The following is a 21,756-nucleotide window of genomic DNA, read 5'->3' as shown; positions in this document are numbered from 1 at the left end:
AATTGATTCAATTGTGACTAAATCACCAATCGAGTCCACTGTCACAAAATCATCAATTGAATTAACTGTGACTAAATCACCAAATGAGTCAACTGTGACTAAATCACAAGCTGAGTAATATGTGACTAAATCACCAGCATATTTAACTGTGACCAAATCATCAGCTGTGGCAAATGTGACTTAATCACAAGCAGAGCATATCATAAATTGTAAACTCATAGTGACTAAATCACCTGTAAAGTCAAATGAGAAAGAACAGCCAATTATGAATAAATTACAAGTAGAGTTTTCCTTTTCTAACACTTAATATAAGCAACACATGTTAAGATCATAGTTTAAAGTAAATTGTATAAATGGAAATCTGAACATACTTCATTTGTAATACATTGTATATAAATATATTGCTCCTAATCTGTATTGGTGTAGTTGTTCAAGATCAGACTAATCCACAAAAATTAGTTCCTGTTTGACACATGCAAAGATGCTGTTCACTATCTACGCTCGATGTAAAGATGCGATGAAGAATGAAGCTCGTCACTATTCTCAGTAAATACATTTTTTATGTCTCTAAAAGGTCTATTTCTCCATCCCGAGTAAATTTGGCTTGTCTCCACAAGGTCAATTTCACCATCCTGGATAAATCTGGTTTGTCTCCAAAAGGTCAATTTCACCATCCTGAATAAATCTGATTTGTCTCCAAAAGGTCAATTTCACCATCCTGAGTAAATTTGGTTCCCAGAAGTAGTTAATAGTTGACTATCTTCAGAACTTTTGCGTCGTTTTCTATATTGGCAAAATTTGTATAAAGCTATCCCTAAAAATGCTAGAAATACTGCAAACAAAGAAAAACATCAATTATAAATCCATACTACAAGTGACTTTTCTGTGATATCTCTCCTTGGATTTTAATCATCTCATACTATATCATGTTACAGTGATACTTCGTAGTCTTGAAGTTTTAAGTTATGTAAGTACTCGATAAGATCAAATTAAGATAAAGAGAGAAAATTTGGCCATGACCGAATAAACCACATCTCTAAATTATCAGAATTGGAGATTACAAATAAAGGTGTGTTCAAGTTATAAAAGTTTAAGACAACAGAGTCTGACTATATATTGTAATAGTGTTTTTGACTATAGATAGTGCAAACACTAAATAGGGAATAAATTTGTAAAATCATCTAAATTTTATGTATAGCGTATGTTTTGCTTGATATATGTTTATGAATTTATTCTTAACTATCATTGTTTATCTTAAAGATACATGTATCCTGTAATTTTCAGATTTTTGTGAAATTCCTTTTAGGATATCCTACTTACCAACACTACATCCGGCTACTACAGCAATGAACTCCTGAGTAACCAAGCACTCTGTCCTTTCCTTATTAGCTTTGTAGAAGGGTCCAGCACAGGGCACTGCTTGACCACTTCCCTTCGGACAGATAGCACTGACTGGACACCGCAATGGAGGATCTGATGCTATCTGATATTGATAACAAATAAGTCTGGTTAGAACTTGCTTTGCCCTAACATGATTATAAGATACCGGAAGTATCGAAACTAGAATAGATTAGGCTTATTTATATACTCCAGTACAAATATTAACTAACGAACTCCAGTACAAATATTAACTAACGTACTAAAGTGCACATATTAACTAACGAACTCCAGTACAAATATTAACTAACGTACTAAAGTGCACATATTAACTAACGTACTCCAGTACAAATATTAACTAACATACTCCAGTACAAATATTAACTAACGTACAAATATTAACTAACGTACTAAAGTGCACATATTAACTAACGTACTCCAGTACAAATATTAACTAACATACTCCAGTACAAATATTAACTAACGTACTAAAGTGCACATATTAACTAACGTACTCCAGTACAAATATTAACTAACATACTCCAGTACAAATATTAATTAACATACTCCAGTACAAATATTAACTAACATACTCCAGTACAAATATTAACTAACATACTCCAGTACAAATATTAATTAACATACTCCAGTACAGATATTAATTAACATACTCCAGTACAAATATTAACTAACGTACTCCAGTACAAATATTAATTAACATACTCCAGTACAAATATTAACTAACGTACTCCAGTACAAATATTAACTAACATACTCCAGTACAAATATTAATTAACATACTCCAGTACAAATATTAACTAACATACTCCAGTACAAATATTAATTAACATACTCCAGTACAAATATTAACTAACATACTCCAGTACAAATATTAATTAACATACTCCAGTACAAATATTAACTAACATACTCCAGTACAGATATTAATTAACATACTCCAGTACAAATATTAACTAACGTACTCCAGTACAAATATAAACTAACATACTCCAGTACAAATATTAACTAACATACTCCAGTACAAATATAAACTAACATACTCCAGTACAAATATTAACTAACATACTCCTGTACAAATATTAACTAACATACTCCAGTACAAATATTAACTAACGCACTCCAGTACAAATATTAACTAACATACTCCAGTACAAATATTAATTAACATACTCCTGTACAAATATTAACTAACATACTCCAGTACAAATATTAACTAACGCATTCCAGTACAAATATCAAATAACAAACTCCAGTACAAATATTAAAAAACTCATTACCATGGAAAATATAATAAATGAAATGAAAATAAAACAAGTGAGTACATGTATATTTATTTGTAAACTTACTGGACAGAAGAATCCTGATGGACACTCTTTACAGGAACCTGAACCAGAATCTGGCTGATAGAACCCGTCTCTACAAGGTACACACTTGCCACCACTCAGAGCAATCTTATAGAAACCTATACAAGGAAAATAGGACTAATGTAGCTATACAGATTTAAAGTGATTTCCATCAGTATTAGAATTACTAATCAGAAAATATACAAGTTACTTGTAAAATATTATTTCCATCACCAAAGGATTTACATCACAATTTGTAATCTTCCCTGTCACTTATCTAAATCTGATGAACTGATTACAGTATTAATATAACTAAATAATAAAATTTCTGATAGACAATAACAGTCCTAGTACTGTGAGTAATCCAACAGAATTTTCTCAATAAGACAACAGTGCATTGTTTCATAATTGAAGTTCATGCCACTGGTTTTGTAATTCATGTGTCTTACATTTGTGTTACTACAGGTGTAAATCAACCTAAGCCAATGAGATGAGGAAATGACCACTGTAGTGTTTTGGGGCGCAGTAACCTGGTAAAAGGTGAATGACAACTATTTATTGAAAAACCTGTTTATACTGATCAACTACCATGGTACAGTTGCTATGGCAACCAAATGTTTTTTGGGGAAAAAATGTTGCTTGCACATCCCAACATGGTTGCAGTCATTACTATTTGTAATTATACTGAAATTGAACCACTACTTTAGGTGAAGTTGTTCTGATAAAAATTTTGATGAAAAAATGCTGTTGATGAGGCAACCATATATTTATTTGTTTAAAAAGGGATTGATGCACATTTACACATTGTACCGAACATTTATGTGCTGTAAAAATGAAACTGAACTTAAGTTTAGGAGAACTTGTCTGGACAAAATTTTCACACAAAATCCTATTTATATTGACTGGTTACTATGGCAACCCATATTTGTTGAAAAAAAAAAAAGTTGTATGCACATCACCACATGGTCCCCAACATTCTTGTGTGGTTTCATTGAAATTGATCCAGTAGTTTTCTCTTTACGATATAAGTGCTTGGTTGTATGGTGACTTTGATGGTTTACCTGGTTCACACAGGGTACAGTTGATACCGCCCTTTTCCACTGTTTCTTGTCCCGCTGGACATAAGGTACATTGGACACAACCATGTTCACTAGAAAATAGGAAAACACGTCATGTACAGAACCTCTACTACAAGTAAGGAACATTAAAAAATATCTAATTTTATCATTGTCGCTAAAAATCTAAACAAATATGTGCAAACAAGTTGTTAGGTTTGGTAAATGATATACCTTTGATGTTCCAGGTACATCATCTTTTTGTACTGTAAACATATGCATAATATTCAGTATACCATACTAAGATTGCAAAGGTAAGGCTTAAAACCAGATACATTTGTATATCAATTTACATGTTTGGAAAATTAAAACAGAAAAGTTATTTATAATGTAAAACTGTATTTTTCCCTTTCAGAATTAAAAATTGATATGATATTATATGGTAGTATCAGATTTTAAAACAGTTACCTCCCCTGTATACTGTATAGTTTAAATGTTTTGTGGTAATCCTAGTTTGGGATAATTTAAGCTGATTTAATTTTACCAATGTCTATAACATACATCTTGTGAGATTTGTATTTACTGCAAAACTATTCACTGGGTATTCAATTTTGCAGTATCAATAAAGATTGTGAGCTTGTAAATATATATGTGTAATGTTGTTGAATATTGATCAAAAATATAGTTTAAACTAAACTAAACAGAAGACATCATATGTGATCATCATCCTGTCTCTAACAAACCATCTCCTAAATCAACCAACCTGCAATTACTGCCTACAGGACAATCAACACAGGATGTTTTGTTTGCATGAGTCTGGAATGTTCCTGGCCCACATTTTGAACAGCTAAGGGAACTCTCTTCTGTAGAATAATGTCCTATTCAAAAATAGAAAATATCCTTTATTTATAAAAAGTGCTTAAGCTCCATCTATATTTCAATACCACACCAAGATTTTAGTGAATGTTTGTCATAAACACATTATACTCTAGTGGACTTTCAATCCTAAGGAAAACTGTTTGTTACGATTCATAAAATTATGCTGCATATTAAAAATGGTAAAAGAAGAACAAAATTTGTTCCAACAGTAAAGCAAATTTTAAAGAGATTTGTCACAAAATCAATACATATAAATCAATTATCAACAAGGTGCGTTTTGCAGAGTAGTTTATTTAATTGTAAAGTGTTGAAATACTCGTATATACAGAATATCGGTAATGAAGGAGGGCTGTATGACAAAAAGTCAGGTGGAATATACCTGGTGGACATACAGGACAGGTGACCAACCCTGTCGAGTTACCACTGAAGGTTCCAGGAGGACACGCAGCACATTGGGCACAACCCATTCTGTAAAAGGATACAACAAAACAAGGTTTTACCAAATCAGAAAAAATAGACACAAGATCTGGCACCTTATCAATAGATAAAAAATAGACACAAGATCTGGCACCATACCAATACATTAAAATAGACACAAGATCTGGCACCTTACAAATACATAAAAAATAGACACAAGATCTGGCACCTTACCAATACAGAAAAAAGATAGACACAAGATCTGGCACCTTACCAATATATAAAATAGACACAAGATCTGGCACCTTATCAATACATAAAAATAGACACAAGATCTGGCACCTTACCAATACATAAAAAAGACACAAGATCTGGCACCTTACCAATACATAAAAAAGACACAAGATCTGGCACCTTACCAATACAAAAAAAAGATAGACACAAGATCTGGCACCTTACCAATACATAAAATAGACACAAGATCTGGCACCTTACCAATACAGAAAAAAGATAGACACAAGATCTGGCACCTTACCAATACAGAAAAAAGACACAAGATCTGGCACCTTATCAATACATAAAAAAGACACAAGATCTGGCACCTTACCAATACAGAAAAAAGATAGACACAAGATCTGGCACCTTACCAATACATAAAAAAGACACAAGATCTGGCACCTTATCAATACATAAAAAAGACACAAGATCTGGCACCTTACCAATACATAAAAAAGACACAAGATCTGGCACCTTATCAATACATAAAATAGACACAAGATCTGGCACCTTATCAATACATAAGATAGACACAAGATCTGGCACCTTACCAATACAGAAAAAAGATAGACACAAGATCTGGCACCTTACCAATACATAAAAAAGACACAAGATCTGGCACCTTATCAATACATAAAATAGACACAAGATCTGGCACCTTATCAATACATAAAAAAGACACAAGATCTGGCACCTTATCAATACATAAAATAGACACAAGATCTGGCACCTTATCAATACAGAAAAAAGATAGACACAAGATCTGGCACCTTACCAATACATAAAAAAGACACAAGATCTGGCACCTTATCAATACATAAAAAAGACACAAGATCTGGCACCTTACCAATACATAAAAAAGACACAAGATCTGGCACCTTATCAATACATAAAATAGACACAAGATCTGGCACCTTATCAATACATAAGATAGACACAAGATCTGGCACCTTACCAATACAGAAAAAAGATAGACACAAGATCTGGCACCTTACCAATACATAAAAAAGACACAAGATCTGGCACCTTATCAATACATAAAATAGACACAAGATCTGGCACCTTATCAATACATAAAAAAGACACAAGATCTGGCACCTTATCAATACATAAAATAGACACAAGATCTGGCACCTTATCAATACATAAGATAGACACAAGATCTGGCACCTTACCAATACAGAAAAAAGATAGACACAAGATCTGGCACCTTACCAATACATAAAAAAGACACAAGATCTGGCACCTTACCAATACATAAAAATAGACACAAGATCTGGCACCTTACCAATACAGAAAAAAGATAGACACAAGATCTGGCACCTTACCAATACAGAAAAAAGATAGACACAAGATCTGGCACCTTATCAATACATAAAATAGACACAAGATCTGGCACCTTACCAATACAAAAAATAGACACAAGATCTGGCACCTTACCAATACAGAAAAAAGATAGACACAAGATCTGGCACCTTATCAATACATAAAAAAGATAGACACAAGATCTGGCACCTTATCAATACATAAAATAGACACAAGATCTGGCACCTTACCAATACAAAAAATAGACACAAGATCTGGCACCTTACCAATACAAGATAGACACAAGATCTGGCACCTTATCAATACATAAAAAAAGATAGACACAAGATCTTTATCAATACATAAAATAGACACAAGATCTGGCACACCAATACAAAAAAAAGATAGACACAAGATCTGGCACCTTATCAATACATAAAATAGACACAAGATCTGGCACCTTACCAATACAAAAAAAGATAGACACAAGATCTGGCACCTTACCAATACAGAAAAAAGATAGACACAAGATCTGGCACCTTACCAATACATAAAATAGACACAAGATCTGGCACCTTACCAATACAGAAAAAAGATAGACACAAGATCTGGCACCTTACCAATACAAAAAAAAGATAGACACAAGATCTGGCACCTTACCAATATATAAAAAAGATAGACACAAGATCTGGCACCTTACCAATACAAAAAAAAGATAGACACAAGATCTGGCACCTTATCAATACAAAAAAAAGATAGACACAAGATCTGGCACCTTACCAATACATAAAAAAGATAGACACAAGATCTGGCACCTTACCAATACAAAAAAAAGATAGACACAAGATCTGGCACCTTATCAATACAAAAAATAGACACAAGATCTGGCACCTTATCAATACAAAAAATAGACACAAGATCTGGCACCTTATCAATACATAAAATAGACATAAGATCTGGCACCTTACCAATACAAAAAAAAGATAGACACAAGATCTGGCACCTTATCAATACAAAAAATAGACACAAGATCTGGCACCTTATCAATACATAAAATAGACACAAGATCTGGCACCTTACCAATACAAAAAATAGACACAAGATCTGGCACCTTATCAATACATAAAATAGACATAAGATCTGGCACCTTACCAATACAAAAAAAAGATAGACACAAGATCTGGCACCTTATCAATACAAAAAATAGACACAAGATCTGGCACCTTATCAATACATAAAATAGACACAAGATCTGGCACCTTACCAATACAAAAAATAGACACAAGATCTGGCACCTTACCAATACAAAAAATAGACACAAGATCTGGCACCTTATCAATACATAAAATAGACACAAGATCTGGCACCTTACCAATACAAAAAAATAGACACAAGATCTGGCACCTTATCAATACATAAAATAGACACAAGATCTGGCACCTTACCAATACATAAACAAGATCTGGCACCTTACAAATACATAAAAAATAGACACAAGATCTGGCACCTTACCAATACAAAAAAAGATAGACACAAGATCTGGCACCTTACCAATATATAAAAAAGATAGACACAAGATCTGGCACCTTACCAATACAAAAAAAGATAGACACAAGATCTGGCACCTTACCAATACAGAAAAAAGATAGACACAAGATCTGGCACCTTACCAATACAGAAAAAAGATAGACACAAGATCTGGCACCTTACCAATACAGAAAAAAGATAGACACAAGATCTGGCACCTTACCAATACAAAAAAAGATAGACACAAGATCTGGCACCTTACCAATACAGAAAAAAGATAGACACAAGATCTGGCACCTTACCAATACATAAAAAAGACATGTACATTACTGATGCTATTTTCCTGATTTAAGTGCAGGCCTGGGGTTACCATAAATACCTGGAGAAATCTCCACAAAGATAAAAACTGAGAAAGAAATTTCTACAAAATTCCTTTAACTAATTGTATAAAACATACCCACAATATGTTCCAACACCACACAGTTCACAAACGGACATGCCTTTCTCTGCCTGAAACATTCCTCCAGGACACTTATGGCATCTGGCTTGACCAGTATTATTCTGGTAGGATCCTGGTTCACATTTGTGACATTCCTTCTGTCCTTCTTTGTTTTGCTGAGTTCCCATTGGGCATGGTTTACACTCTGTCTGTCCCTCTTTATCCTGAAACTCTCCTACCTCACATATTTTACATTTTACTTGGCCTTCTGAATCCTGGAAATGTCCTTGGGGACAGTTTTGACAGCCTGATTGTCCTGTTTCATTCTGGAATGTTCCATTTGTGCAGAGTTTGCAATCTGTTTTTCCTTTTTCGTCCTGATATTGTCCTTTAGAACAGTTTTTACAACTGTCTTGACCAGATTTTGGTTGTACTTTCCCAGATGGACACAACAAACATTCTAACGAGCCTGTGACATTGGTAAATTGTCCTGCTGCACATTCGGAACACGTCACACTGCCAATCACACTTAAAGGAGAAAAGAACTACATAAAACGTCATTTTCTTAATATAATCTTAGGTAATGTTTTTCATCATATGATATAGTCATGATGAGTTGACTTGACCTCAAACACAAACTTGTCTGATGCACCTACATCACTTCAAGCACTGAGCAAAGCTGTCAAATTCTGAAAAATTCCAGATGGTTAAGTATAAAGATATTCTCTTCTGGTCAGAAACATCTGAAACTTAATTCTGATTTCCCAGGTGGGTAGTAAAACCATGTTCTATCCTAATACAGATGACTCATTTCAGTTCATACATATACCTGTATATATGGTAACAATGACTCTGACCTTCAGCTCAGAGCATATATATGCAAATTTACTCAAGACACTTAAACACTGAACACATTCCTAGTGTCATTAACATTACATGACCTTTGAAACTGAACCTTGACATTGGTCATGGTGGCTTGTATGATAAAATTGCACACTTGTTAAGTTCCATCAGAAGCTGAAAGCAGTAGACTGGTGAAAATGTGGCACAGAAATATACATGTGTCCTAGTTTCCTGACAAACAGACACTTATATATACAAATAGTACATTTATCAGGCCTTAAAGGCCACCTTGCATATGATCAAAGTCTATCAATATAACAAAGCATAAAATTCAATGTGCAATAAGGACTAAAATATTATAAAAGTAACAAAAACATTAGAAATAGAAGTATTTTAAAGTTTCAATGAGGCTGCTAGTTTCTTTCATTATTATGTAACACCCAATATTAAACTCACAAATACTGAATTTTAACTCAAGCACACAGAACGACACCATTCTATTATCCATCAAAGACTGTTGTCAATGCCAAAGTGAGATTATTTTAACCAGTAACAACACCTATTTCTTGCGTACTTGGGAGTCTGAATCTGACTAGTTATATAGTATAAGCATACTTTGTAGCGAATCCTTTAGGACAAGGTTTACAGTTGGTCTGCCCGGTCTCATCTTGGTAATGTCCCTCGTTACATGGTAAGCAACTCTCCTGCCCTGTAAGATTCTGGGCATGACCTTTAGCACAATCTTCACAAAATGTCTGGTTGAAACATTCACCTGAAGGATCATAGGGGCAACAACCACACTCTATTAAACCTGGAAAAATAAACCACATAGCTATTTTTATCCTGTTCTGTCACACTATGAGCATTTAATATCATAAAAACATACTGCATGATATTAGAATTAAGTGCTTATCATAACTATACTGGTGAATTAATTATCAACTAGAAAATGTCTGTAAGACATGAATGCCCCCGCCCCCCATGTGAAATAATAGTGAAAGGTCCGAAAGAGATGATTTTGTTAATTTGTATGCAACTATGTACAACTTAAGTTTCATACTTAAATTGACAAGTTGATTTAACGTACATGAATTTGGAATTTTGTTCTCTGGAAAAAATGAGGGAGTATATTAGTTCCTTATGCCTTAAAACCCACAAGTACCAAATTATGTAGAAATAAGATGATGTTCCTCTTTTTTGAGTTATCTCCCCCTGGTGGCCATCTTTTTTTAGAATGCCGAGAAATTCAACACTGCATGAGGTCTTTCCATACTTGATATTTGTATGAAGTTTCATGAAAATTGCCTTCCGAATGAAGTTGTTAGGTGGTATATACTGATTTGGGATGTGACGGGACGGGACGCGACGGGACGCGACAGACGGACATGGGCAACGCTATAAAATTTGAGCACTAAAGATGAAAATAAAGCAGTTGCAGTTACATAATTATGAATGACAACTAAAAATTTAAGAAGCAGACTCTCAGTCATCTCCCATTACTTACTTTCATTAGCAAAGCTGCCCTCAGCACATGGCTGACACACCGATATATTGGAACCTGTACAGTTAGCAATGTCTGCAAGCAGGAAAGGTCTGTAGCTGTTGGGGGAGGCGTAGGCATTACTAGCTGGCTCAGTTGTGGAATTAACGCCAACAAGGAGAGGGACTTGGTGGTACAGGCATCCTAGTAGTAGTACCACACCTGTTAACAGGTTAAATATGGTAGTAAAATTATAATACCTCACACCTGTAAGGTCTAGGTACATATAGCAGGACATTACCACACCTGTTCATATGTCAAAAGGTAAAATAGGGCAATGTAAGGAACAATACCTACCTGTCAACAGGTAAAATAGGGCAATGTAAAGAACAGTACCTACCTGTCAACAGGTAAAATTGGGCAATGTAAGGAACAGTACCTACCTGTCAACAGGTAAAATAGGGCAATGTAAGGAACAGTATCTACCTGTCAAAAGGTAAAATAGGGCAATGTAAGGAACAGTACCTACCTGTCAACGGGTAAAATAGGGCAATGTAAGGAACAGTACCTACCTGTCAACAGGTAAAATAGGGCAATGTAAGGAACAGTATCTACCTGTCAACAGGTAAAATAGGGCAATGTAAGGAACAGTATCTACCTGTCAACAGGTAAAATAGGGCAATGTATCTACCTGTCAACAGGTAAAATAGGGCAATGTAAGGAACAGTACCTACCTGTCAACAGGTAAAATAGGGCAATGTAAGGAACAGTACCTACCTGTCAACAGGTAAAATAGGGCAATGTAAAGAACAGTACCTACCTGTCAACAGGTAAAATAGGGCAATGTAAGGAACAATACCTACCTGTCAACAGGTAAAATAGGGCAATGTAAAGAACAGTACCTACCTGTCAAAAGGTAAAATAGGGCAATGTAAGGAACAGTATCTACCTGTCAAAAGGTAAAATAGGGCAATGTAAGGAACAGTATCTACCTGTCAACAGGTAAAATAAGGCAATGAATACAGAACAAATAGTATTGATTGGAATTTCCACTGTATATTGCCAAACTTGGGCTTATTTACTTTTAACTAGGCAGCTAAGAAATATTACAACATCAGTGAACAGGGAAAATATTAGACAAGGTAATAAGATATCCAAGCAAATCACTTTTCATCAAAAGTATGAAGACATTCCTGATTTTTTCTTTATTTTGGAAGTATTGGCACATTCACAGCAAAGGTATACAGCCTGTTTCTGGCTGTTAAAGTCCAAAACCAATCATTTATTGCTTATGTCAACAGCCAGTAATATATATATATGTGTGATGACATTTTTCTAAATGTATACAGATGAAATGGAATTTTATGTTCGTCTAATGAAGAAAAAAAAACATTTCATTAAAATTAAGGTCATTGGATCTTTGCTCTATTACACTGGTTGGTAGTTAAGGAAACCAGTTCAGTAAACAATAAGTTGTCAGGTGAATGTATCTTATTTCCTGATGTTTAAAGAAATGTTGATAGACTAGTTGGTTTAACACCAGGAACTAGGAATTACATGTTGAAGATTTCAGAACAGGATCAGAATACGGTATGCATTAAGACCAAAAGTTTTTAAAAATCACATATATAAGATGGCTAAATAAGAGGGACTGTGGTTAAAATATAAAAATTCATAATTATATATGACTTAACTTATAAGGAATTTATTTAATTTAACCATGTAAAAAGTTTCAAAGAAGAGAGATCTGATGTGTTTTTTAACAACACAATCCTTCAGTGTAAATTTTACCAGATGTAATATCATATCTACAATGTATTCTCTATCAGTAAATACCATTGTATAATGGTGTCTGATTGATAAGACCAAGTTCAAAAGGTCATACATGAGGTCAGATGTCATATATAGCCTACACTTATCATAAAACAGAGGTGATAAAACTAAATATAAAAAGTCATTGATGAAGATAACTATGTAAACAAGTTATGTTAAACAATAAGTTAAACTGAGACATGAAGATATGTTTGTTTCGTGGTTAAATAACAAGCTGTAACCGAAAAACTTTATAAAAGTGCTCACATATAAAAGCAGATCTGGGGTGGACATAAACCAATAAAAAAAACCTATATACTTTCAGGTGTACTACTAAACCCCCTTATCAATTATATGTAAACTTGTTAACATACCAACATGTGTAACATTAACCATGTTACAGGTAAACTTGTTAACATACCAACAGGTATAACATTAACCATGTTACAGGTAAACCTGTTAACACACCAACATTTGAGGTATTTTGGATTTAACCAAAAGATACATCTTCACCATATATATCGCTTCTCAGACTTTTGGTTAACCAGAAAATGTCTTTCACAGGTTTACACAAAATTGACAACTGTGATCTTTCATATGGTTCAAGATCATTTCTTTTTTGTAAACTTTGTTTGGCTTTATCCCAAAGACCTACCTATCAAATATCTTTTTTTTTAAAACCAATCAAGCTAAAGAGCTTGCATTTCTTTTTAGTAGAATAATGCATGTATATTACGGTTAGTGTTTACCAGGGTACATATTCTTTCTCCAAGGATTAAGCAAAAGCTTGCATTTCTTTTTAGTAGAATAATGCATGTATATTACGGTTAGTGTTTACCAGGGTACATATTCTTTCTCCAAGGATTAAGCAGTTTCCATGGGTTACATCAATGCCTGTGGGGCAATATGGAATAATTATTCCAGAGTCCCCACGAGGGAACCAATTCAAGTAAATGTAAATGAGATCATTATGCATGTCTTTATTTCAATCCTCCGTTAACTATCTTGGGAGCTAGGGTTTGAACCTGGGACCTTGGACTTCTTAGTGTTATGCTGACAACATCGAGCTAAAGACTAAAAACTTATATTTTTATCATATATTGCTAGTTATATAAAGTATTTACCAGGATTATTTAATTCAAATAAGATATATAATTTGCTTTATATCAGATCTGTGTAAGGGCTTTCAGATTGGCACAATGTGTATAAACTGCGCGACATGACCTATATATTACGTAAGTTAATGCTGCACTGATGAGTCAACGTAAAAACACTGAAGAACTGAACAGGAAAATGTTCTACATTATGTACTTGAAGATATGTTCTGTAATTAAAAACACTTAAAGAAAACAACTATGAAAACCCATCTATATACGATTAACAAATAAAGCATAGTACAAACCTAAACAAAAATCAGTCGGCATCGTTCACGATATCATAGATGTCTAAAAGCATTGTTTCCCTATCTGTTGACGGCGGACTATGAAGTCATATGCATCCTGTCTCCATTTTGCCAATCATGTGACACTGTGAGGTGAAAATGAAAGTAAACATCGAGACGGATTTGAATATCCGTAATTTTGAAAATAACATTTTAATTTTTTTTTCTTCTATCATCACAATAAATATTTAATTACCAACAGAAGTTTATTCTCTTACAACTATGTTAATTTTCGTTATATGTACAAAAAGTCATTTTTCATAGATAGATAAATTTCCGGAACAATTAAATCCGGATACGTCTGAAACTTTATATATAACTCAATATGTCTGCGACCATAAACACGTGTGCTACTTATTGACAAATTCTTGAGAAAATCATGCAAAACGACGAAGTTTGTATACCGATTATCATTTAATCATATTTTCTTATATTTCAGCTTGTTTATTCACCTCTGTGATTAGTCATGATCATTGAAAACATGTTTTTTTCATATTTTACGCCATTGAATAGTCTGTATTATTTACAACGGTATCACTGCGGTTTTGGGTGATTTATTGGATTTTGTTCTTATAACTTATAATTACAACCGTTTCAATTACATTCATTTATTTGTTTCAGGTTATTTGGGGTATCATCAACGGGACATTTTGTTCTTTTAAAGTCAGGTGAGTAATGTTCATCAGACATTGTCCTTTTTTATTTTGAATAACAAAAATGCATATATTCATTTATACAATATACACGTATAGTTTACTGTGATTTTTGGACTATCACAGTGGTATCTTGGGCTCACGCTTTTTCTTTTGTACAACTATATATCCCTATGTAACTGGACTGGTAAAAAATGTTAACTGCTCTGGACTTATAAAAGGATTGGGGAAGGAGGTGTGGGGGCTGATTTGCAGATGGCATTCTAACATTCTCACTTTGAATCTGTTTAATTTTCGAGCATTATATATTAGATTATATCAATTATACAGTTGTACATGTAATTTATCAAATTATTTGCTCTGTACAATTTACCTAATGTTATCAATTTCAGCCAGTACAAACTGTAGTTTTTACCTCAACATGTTGTTGATGCTAATACAGTTTAACAGTTCGAAATTTTATTTGATGAACACTGGAAAGAAAATCGATATTTCATTTGAAAGTCATGAAATAACACCAGAAGTATTTATCATTAAGAATATTATTTATTGTAAATTCATTTAAAGATATGGACACATAGGCTTATTCCCAGCCTGCATCCATCATATATCCTAATTAATCCTAATAAATGTAGTGGGAAATGCACAGCCAGACCAGGGTTCAAACCCATAACCCTCAAACCTTTAGAGGGATACCATATCAATTGAGCTACCTAGTCACCAACTACCAGTCCAATCCAGTTCCACTACACTATTTTTTTCTTTATCTAAGTCTTCACCCCTGGAAGACAAGCTATGTTTACAATCCAGTTCAGGTATCCTCTTGTTAAGCATTCACCGACTATAAACATGGTTTGTCACAAGCACCAAATGTACTTGAAGCAGAAAAATAAACAGCCAGGCTATGGTTCGAACATGTGACCCTCTGATCTCAAGATGGACATGCTACCTGATTGCCATGATCTATCCAGTCAACTTCCGCTACATGGTGTGATGATCAACTGCATGCTTTGTCAGATGAGTGACAGAGACTATATTTAACACCTTGATTAACTGTCACAACAACCTGATCATTTTGCATTACCACACCTTTTTTTCTTGATATATCCTCAATTTCAGCTTGAGGCACCAATTACCACAGTGAACTCATGGTTCTAGACAAGCTATATTATCAGATTAGTTACAAACATCAAAACCTGGCAGTTCTTTGGAGATTGAATCGTATTAATGCATAAACCTATATTGATTAGTTAAACATGATAAGTTCCTTTCTTTAGTTTGTACAGTGCTCTAAATAACTCTGTACTACACCTTGAATTTTGTCGTGATATTTTCCATTTCTGTGGAGAGGGTACAATTGCATGATTTTAAAGAAACATGTCTAAAGAGATAGATTTAGAGGCTTATGCATGATCAAATCTGAATATTTTGTGAATCTTTTCAGGACAAAAGCTCAGAAATTTTGCAGGAATGAATTTAACCTGACAGGAATTTGTAACAGATCATCCTGTCCTCTCGCCAACAGTCAGTATGCAACTGTACGGGAGGAGAAAGGTAACCACAGTCTCTCTTCATATTAATTACATTACTGAGTCATCATTTCCATTATACATTACTGAGTCAACATATTCATTACATTATCGAGTCAACATATTCATTACATTATCGAGTCAACATATTCATTATGTTACTGAGTCAACATATTCATTACATTACCGAATCAACATATTCATTACATTACTGAGTCAACATATTCATGACATTACCGAGTCAACATATTCATTACATTACTGAGTCAACATATTCATTACATTACCGAGTCAACATTTCTGACCTGTCACTTGACTACATAGACACCTATATCTACCAGCCAATGTAACTAAGATTTTATATCTTCACTCTGTGTATGTATGGAGCGTGTTCATATGGAGAGAAAATAAACTTCAATCTTTAGTAGGTTGTTTACCAGCTCCAATAAAAACAGTAACCATCTGCTAATTTTCTTCTAGAAAAACAAATTTGAGGTATTTTATAAAAAAAATTCAGGTCGGTCAACAGTATATTATTTCATGGGTAACATCTTATAAAATTGTGGATTTAATGTGGAAATCATAAAAATCTAAAACATTTTCATTTTGTCTTTTAAACACCTGTTTGTTTACTCTATAGGTATATGTTACCTGTATATGAAAACTGTTGAGAGAGCAGCCTTTCCAGCTCGAATGTGGGAAAAAGTGAAGCTGTCAAGGAATTATGAGAAAGCAATTGAACAGATCAATGAAAATTTGATATACTGGCCCAAGTAAGTTCTTATTAGATATAATGAATTTAAACTTGAAATGAAAGTTGAAAAGTATATTCAGTCTGGGAACTATGATAAACAAGGATGTTAATAATTTTTTTTAATTCTACAGTTGCATTTTCCTTCAGTTTGTATCAAAGTTTTACTTTTTTAATGTTTTATTGATGATTTTTAAAAGCTAAAAATAACTAACAAAACTTTTCAGATTGTTTCTCTTTCATCTTGCAGATTTGTGAAACACAAATGTAAACAAAGATTTACAAAGATTACACAGTACTTAATCAGGATACGCAAACTGACACTTAAACGACAGTAAGTAATCACAGCATGTGTTTCTAATAATGCTGACAATGATATAGCCAATATAGGTAAACCACTGTTCTCACTAACTTTACGTAAGTTGTAGGCGTGATATTCATCAGCAGTGTTGTCAGAAGTGGCATATTTAAACTCTAACATGACCAGCTATTTAGGTTTTTCCTCACAAATCTTCATACTTGAAGGAATGTTTTAGAGTTGACAGGATATTACAAATTCATAGTTTTAACATGATTTTATAAACATGGTACATTATCAATGAGAACATGTTCTCTTTTCCAGAAACAAACTTGTTCCCTTAAGCAGGAAAGTTGAGAAGAGAGAAAGAAGAAAAGAGGTACTCTGTAATTACCTGTCTGAAAGCAGATTCTTTCATCTAATAGATTATTACTGTAAATAGGATATTCAGCTGCTCCTAAATTTCTTTTCAAGTATTTTCAGTTAAATTTCTAGTGTTCAAATTGAAATTGAAATGCACTGTTTGTTAAAAGGCTGTAAAAAAAAGATCGGTACACAATATTTGTATCATAATTATGAGATAGGTATGAAATGCATTTATCAAGAACTTTGTACAGCAATAAAAGAATGTTGATTTAAAATTTCTGTTTTATGTATGATAGGAGAAAGCGCTGGTAGCAGCACAGATCGACACCAACATAGAGAAGGAATTGTTGGAGAGACTGAAGCAAGGCACAGTAAGTTAGAGACGATCGCACATTTTCTACTAAGATACAATACCTATTGTTATACTGTATATGACGTATAGGTAACAGTAAATTATATTCTGTACATGTTTGTGAGAGGTGACTAAAGTTTAGATCTTAATGTTGTTTCTCTTTTTTAAAATTCTTTCTTTTTTTAAAAGTCTCACTTCATACTGCCTACCACTTAGTTTAGAGTTTGCAGTTGTGGATAGGATGTTAAACAAGCCAAGTCAGTGAGCTATAGGCCAAGATCAACTTTATGCTGTACACATACAAAAAAAGTGAGCTTAGTTATGATATGGTAAAATATCTATTATATTGATACTTTGATGGTTTTTATCATGGTACAGTAATGACCCTAATATTTGACAGAAAGTCAGCAGATGTAGTAAAATTAATCTACATTAATACAAAGCAGCACAGTACTGCTTCAAATCAATTTAGAGTCTGCTTGTTTTAATCTTTTTGGATTAATGAAATAAACATAATAACGTAATTCCATAAGCTACATCAAAAGCAAGTAGTTCATTAGTATCCTGCCATCTAGAATATTCTCAGAAGTATTTAAGTCTGAAATAATTGTACTTACCATTATACTTATAACAGGAATCACAACAAGATAAACTGATGTTTCGTGCTGATTATGGTACTGGAGTCCAAGTATTATTGTCTGAAACAACATGAATGTATTCCTTTTTATAGTACGGAGACATATACAACTTCCCTACTCATGCTTTTGACAAAGTAATGGAGGACGAAGCAGAGAGTGAGTCAGAATCTGAAACAGAGAAGGAGAAGGATGAGGAAGAAGAAGAAGAAGAGGTTGAAGAAGAGGAAGATGATGAGGTCAATTTTCTTAGTATAAATATTTAAGGGGAAAAAATTCAAAAACAAAATGATCAGTTAACTAAATCAGAAACTTACATGTACAAAAAGTCGTTAAATTTTCTGTTTGTAAATATCTGATTAGAAAAAATTCTTCATTAACTAGATTGTAAACTTCAATGTACAAAATGTCAGTAATTTTTTCTATGTATATATCTGATAAAGACTTAACAAATAAATTGTAAACTAAAATGTACAGAAGGTACTACATGTTATGTATTTCAAAAATTATAAGTGAATGATAACGAGGAGTGATTAGCTTTAGTCCTAGGAGTCACATTATCAAGAAAAGTACATTTGTAAATTAAGTCAGATGTAAACAGTTTTAACTGAGACTGATTAGCTTGGTGTTTCGATTTTTAGTTTTAATGAGCATACTTCTTTTCAACAAATTTTATACAAACAAAAGTTATCATCAATCACAGAAATAACACAAACTTTATCAACCTGTCAATCAAGAAGGTAATTATTTCAATACTCAATATTCAGTATGAATGATCTTGTGTTGTTTTACTTGTAGGACGTTGGAGATGTGGAGTATGTGGCTGAGGATGAGTTTGAAGAAAGCGATTTGTCAGACATGGAAGTAAGTTAATAACAGCATCTGTCACTTCACCAAAATAAAATTTCTTTCGAAGTTGGGGCTGATAATTGGTCCACCTTAACAGTACACGGCATGGTGTAATATGATTTATAGTATGCTGATAAGGGAGAGAACTTGTACATGCTTAATGGTAAAAGTATTGCGATATACCTAAGAGCTAATTTTGTTGTGCTTTATGTTAACAGGATGGAGAACGACTTCCAGTATACAGTGATAGCAGTAGTTCATCAGAGGATGAGAGTGCAACCCTTCGTAAAAAGAAAACAATGAGAAGGAAACGAGCTCGCGTGGAGATAGAATATGAACAGGAAACAGACCAGCCATCAACATCAAAAGTGAAAGCAAAATCATAAATTATATAATAAAATTGTGTTCAAGTTTCTTTACATATTTGTTGATATTTTGCCAGGATGTCAATTGCCTTTTCATATTTAACATATAATACATGCTTGTACATTTTGTATATTGAAAGAATAAAACTTACTCAGACTTTACAGACTTTGGTCAGGAAATTCTCAGCAGCATGCATTAACTTTTCAGAGGGAAAATACAAAGCCTGGAGGATTTCCAACAATTGTTCTTTGAAGGTACATCTACAGATATACAAATCGTAAATACATCATCGTATCATCAAGACCTTGATTCCTTATTCAATGTACATGTACTTATTCAATTTACTTACCTTGTAGACTCGTAGTTAAATGTATAAAGTTCTTTATTATTCCAAAAATAGCATTTGGAATGGGATCTGAGAGTCAGTGTTCTTTGTAGAGTCAAACTTGTGATCAGAGAATTGATTGTACAAAATCTGAATATAAAAAGAAATGAAGTTTAAAGTAGACTTTTCCCAAATATCTTCAGGAAGTGTGCCTAGTTGATCAGGCAAAGGGACTGGTCCAATCTCACTGTTACAATTTCACATCGCCTTGGTATTTGATCAGATCTCACTGCTGCTTGGTTACATCAGGAACCGTATTCACGAAACCGTTCTCATGCTCAAGCCGGATATATTGGTTTCCCCCTGTCTTGCTGTACCCCCAGTAGATATATTGGTTTCCCTCTGTTTTGCTGTATCCCCAGTAGATATATTGGTTTCCCCCCTGTCTTGCTGTACCCCCAGTAGATATATTAGTTTCCCCCTGTTTTGCTATATCCCCAGTAGATATATTGGTTTCCCTCTGTCTTGCTGTACCCCTGGTATATATATTGGTTTCCCTCTTGTCTTGTACCCCCAATAATCATATTTGTTTCCCTCTGTCTTGCTACATCCCCAGTAGATATATTGTTTTCCCTCTGTCTTGCTATACCCCAATAATCATATTTGTTTCCCTCTGTCTTGCTGTACCCCCAGTAGATATATTAGTTTCCCCCTGTTTTGCTATATCCCCAGTAGATATATTGGTTTCCCTCTGTCTTGCTGTACCCCCGGTATATATATTGGTTTCCCTCTTGTCTTGTACCCCCAATAATCATATTTGTTTCCCCCTGTCTTGCTATATCCCCAGTAGATATATCGTTTTCCCTCTGTCTTGCTATACCCCAGTAATCATATTTGTTTCCTTCTAAATCGAAGTTGATGGAAATACTATTCCTGTAACCTTCATCAAAATGCATTTCTTGAAACCGCGTGTGATTGGTTCGTCTGTTGCCAATACATCCAATGAAGATCATGGTATTGTGAACAGGCCCTTGAATGTCAAATCAACTGCGACAAGTACCGACATCATAGGCTGGGAATGTTTATTGCTATTCAGAAAAATAAGAATAACACCATAAAGTAATTGAAACATCAGGTTTGTTTTAAAGCTTTGTGGACAGCTGTTCCTGTTGGTTTAAGTTTAGGAAAAGATCAAGTTAAGCAGCTAATAAGTCGAGTCTGTCGTGTCTGGTGGGTATGTACAATACATTTTGAAAGACAAAACGTTATCAATTTATCTAAGAATGAATATGAAAGGTGACCAGTTTTGATAAGCTCTTCTGTAGACTCAGCCTTGTAACAAAAACAATTCAGCCTAAAGTTTCTCCTCTTAGACATGCCGATAGCCTGTTGGAAGACCTTACCATCGAGCTCCACA

The 21,756-nt window shown here is 33.8% G+C and overlaps 2 protein-coding genes across 2 annotated transcripts; one reads left to right on the top strand and one right to left on the bottom strand.

Moving 5' to 3' along the window:
- Positions 1 to 212: 212 nt before the first annotated feature.
- LOC132564982 (sushi, von Willebrand factor type A, EGF and pentraxin domain-containing protein 1-like) lies at positions 213 to 14,258 on the bottom strand. The gene is made up of 10 exons (XM_060229588.1): positions 14,177 to 14,258; positions 10,987 to 11,184; positions 10,098 to 10,293; positions 8,658 to 9,167; positions 5,055 to 5,143; positions 4,560 to 4,674; positions 3,803 to 3,891; positions 2,745 to 2,860; positions 1,321 to 1,483; positions 213 to 832 (listed from the first exon to the last, which is right to left on the bottom strand). The coding sequence occupies exons 1-10, from the start codon at positions 14,196 to 14,198 to the stop codon at positions 711 to 713; spliced, it is 1,620 nt and encodes a 539-aa protein (XP_060085571.1). The 5' UTR covers positions 14,199 to 14,258; the 3' UTR covers positions 213 to 710.
- Positions 14,259 to 14,547: 289 nt separating this feature from the next.
- LOC132564980 (protein MAK16 homolog) lies at positions 14,548 to 20,130 on the top strand. Its single transcript, XM_060229586.1, has 10 exons — positions 14,548 to 14,609; positions 14,837 to 14,883; positions 16,313 to 16,422; positions 17,038 to 17,170; positions 17,399 to 17,482; positions 17,771 to 17,825; positions 18,109 to 18,183; positions 18,895 to 19,038; positions 19,598 to 19,663; positions 19,867 to 20,130. The coding sequence occupies exons 1-10, from the start codon at positions 14,595 to 14,597 to the stop codon at positions 20,032 to 20,034; spliced, it is 897 nt and encodes a 298-aa protein (XP_060085569.1). The 5' UTR covers positions 14,548 to 14,594; the 3' UTR covers positions 20,035 to 20,130.
- The last annotated feature ends 1,626 nt before the right edge of the window (positions 20,131 to 21,756 follow it).

Source organism: Ylistrum balloti, unplaced genomic scaffold, assembly GCF_031769215.1.
Source record: "Ylistrum balloti isolate Yb309-2 unplaced genomic scaffold, AGI_CSIRO_Ybal_v1 Utg369684, whole genome shotgun sequence".
Classification (NCBI taxonomy): Eukaryota; Metazoa; Mollusca; class Bivalvia; order Pectinida; family Pectinidae; genus Ylistrum; species Ylistrum balloti.
This window is presented reverse-complemented; position numbering and strand designations above follow the sequence as displayed.

What these genes read in the sequence shown, in the direction of transcription:
- LOC132564980 (XM_060229586.1), top strand. An exon ending in AATTTGATATACTGGCCCAA is followed by an intron (nt 17,171 to 17,398) that starts GTAAGTTCTTAT and finishes TTCATCTTGCAG; the next exon opens with ATTTGTGAAACACAAATGTA. An exon ending in AGAGACTGAAGCAAGGCACA is followed by an intron (nt 18,184 to 18,894) that starts GTAAGTTAGAGA and finishes TCCTTTTTATAG; the next exon opens with TACGGAGACATATACAACTT.
- LOC132564982 (XM_060229588.1), bottom strand. Translation starts at nt 14,198, where the DNA reads ATGCCGACTGATTTTTGTTTAG. An exon ending in CCTAAAGGATTCGCTACAAA is followed by an intron (nt 9,168 to 10,097) that starts GTATGCTTATAC and finishes TTCTCCTTTAAG; the next exon opens with TGTGATTGGCAGTGTGACGT. An exon ending in CCTGTAGGCAGTAATTGCAG is followed by an intron (nt 3,892 to 4,559) that starts GTTGGTTGATTT and finishes CCTATTTTCTAG; the next exon opens with TGAACATGGTTGTGTCCAAT.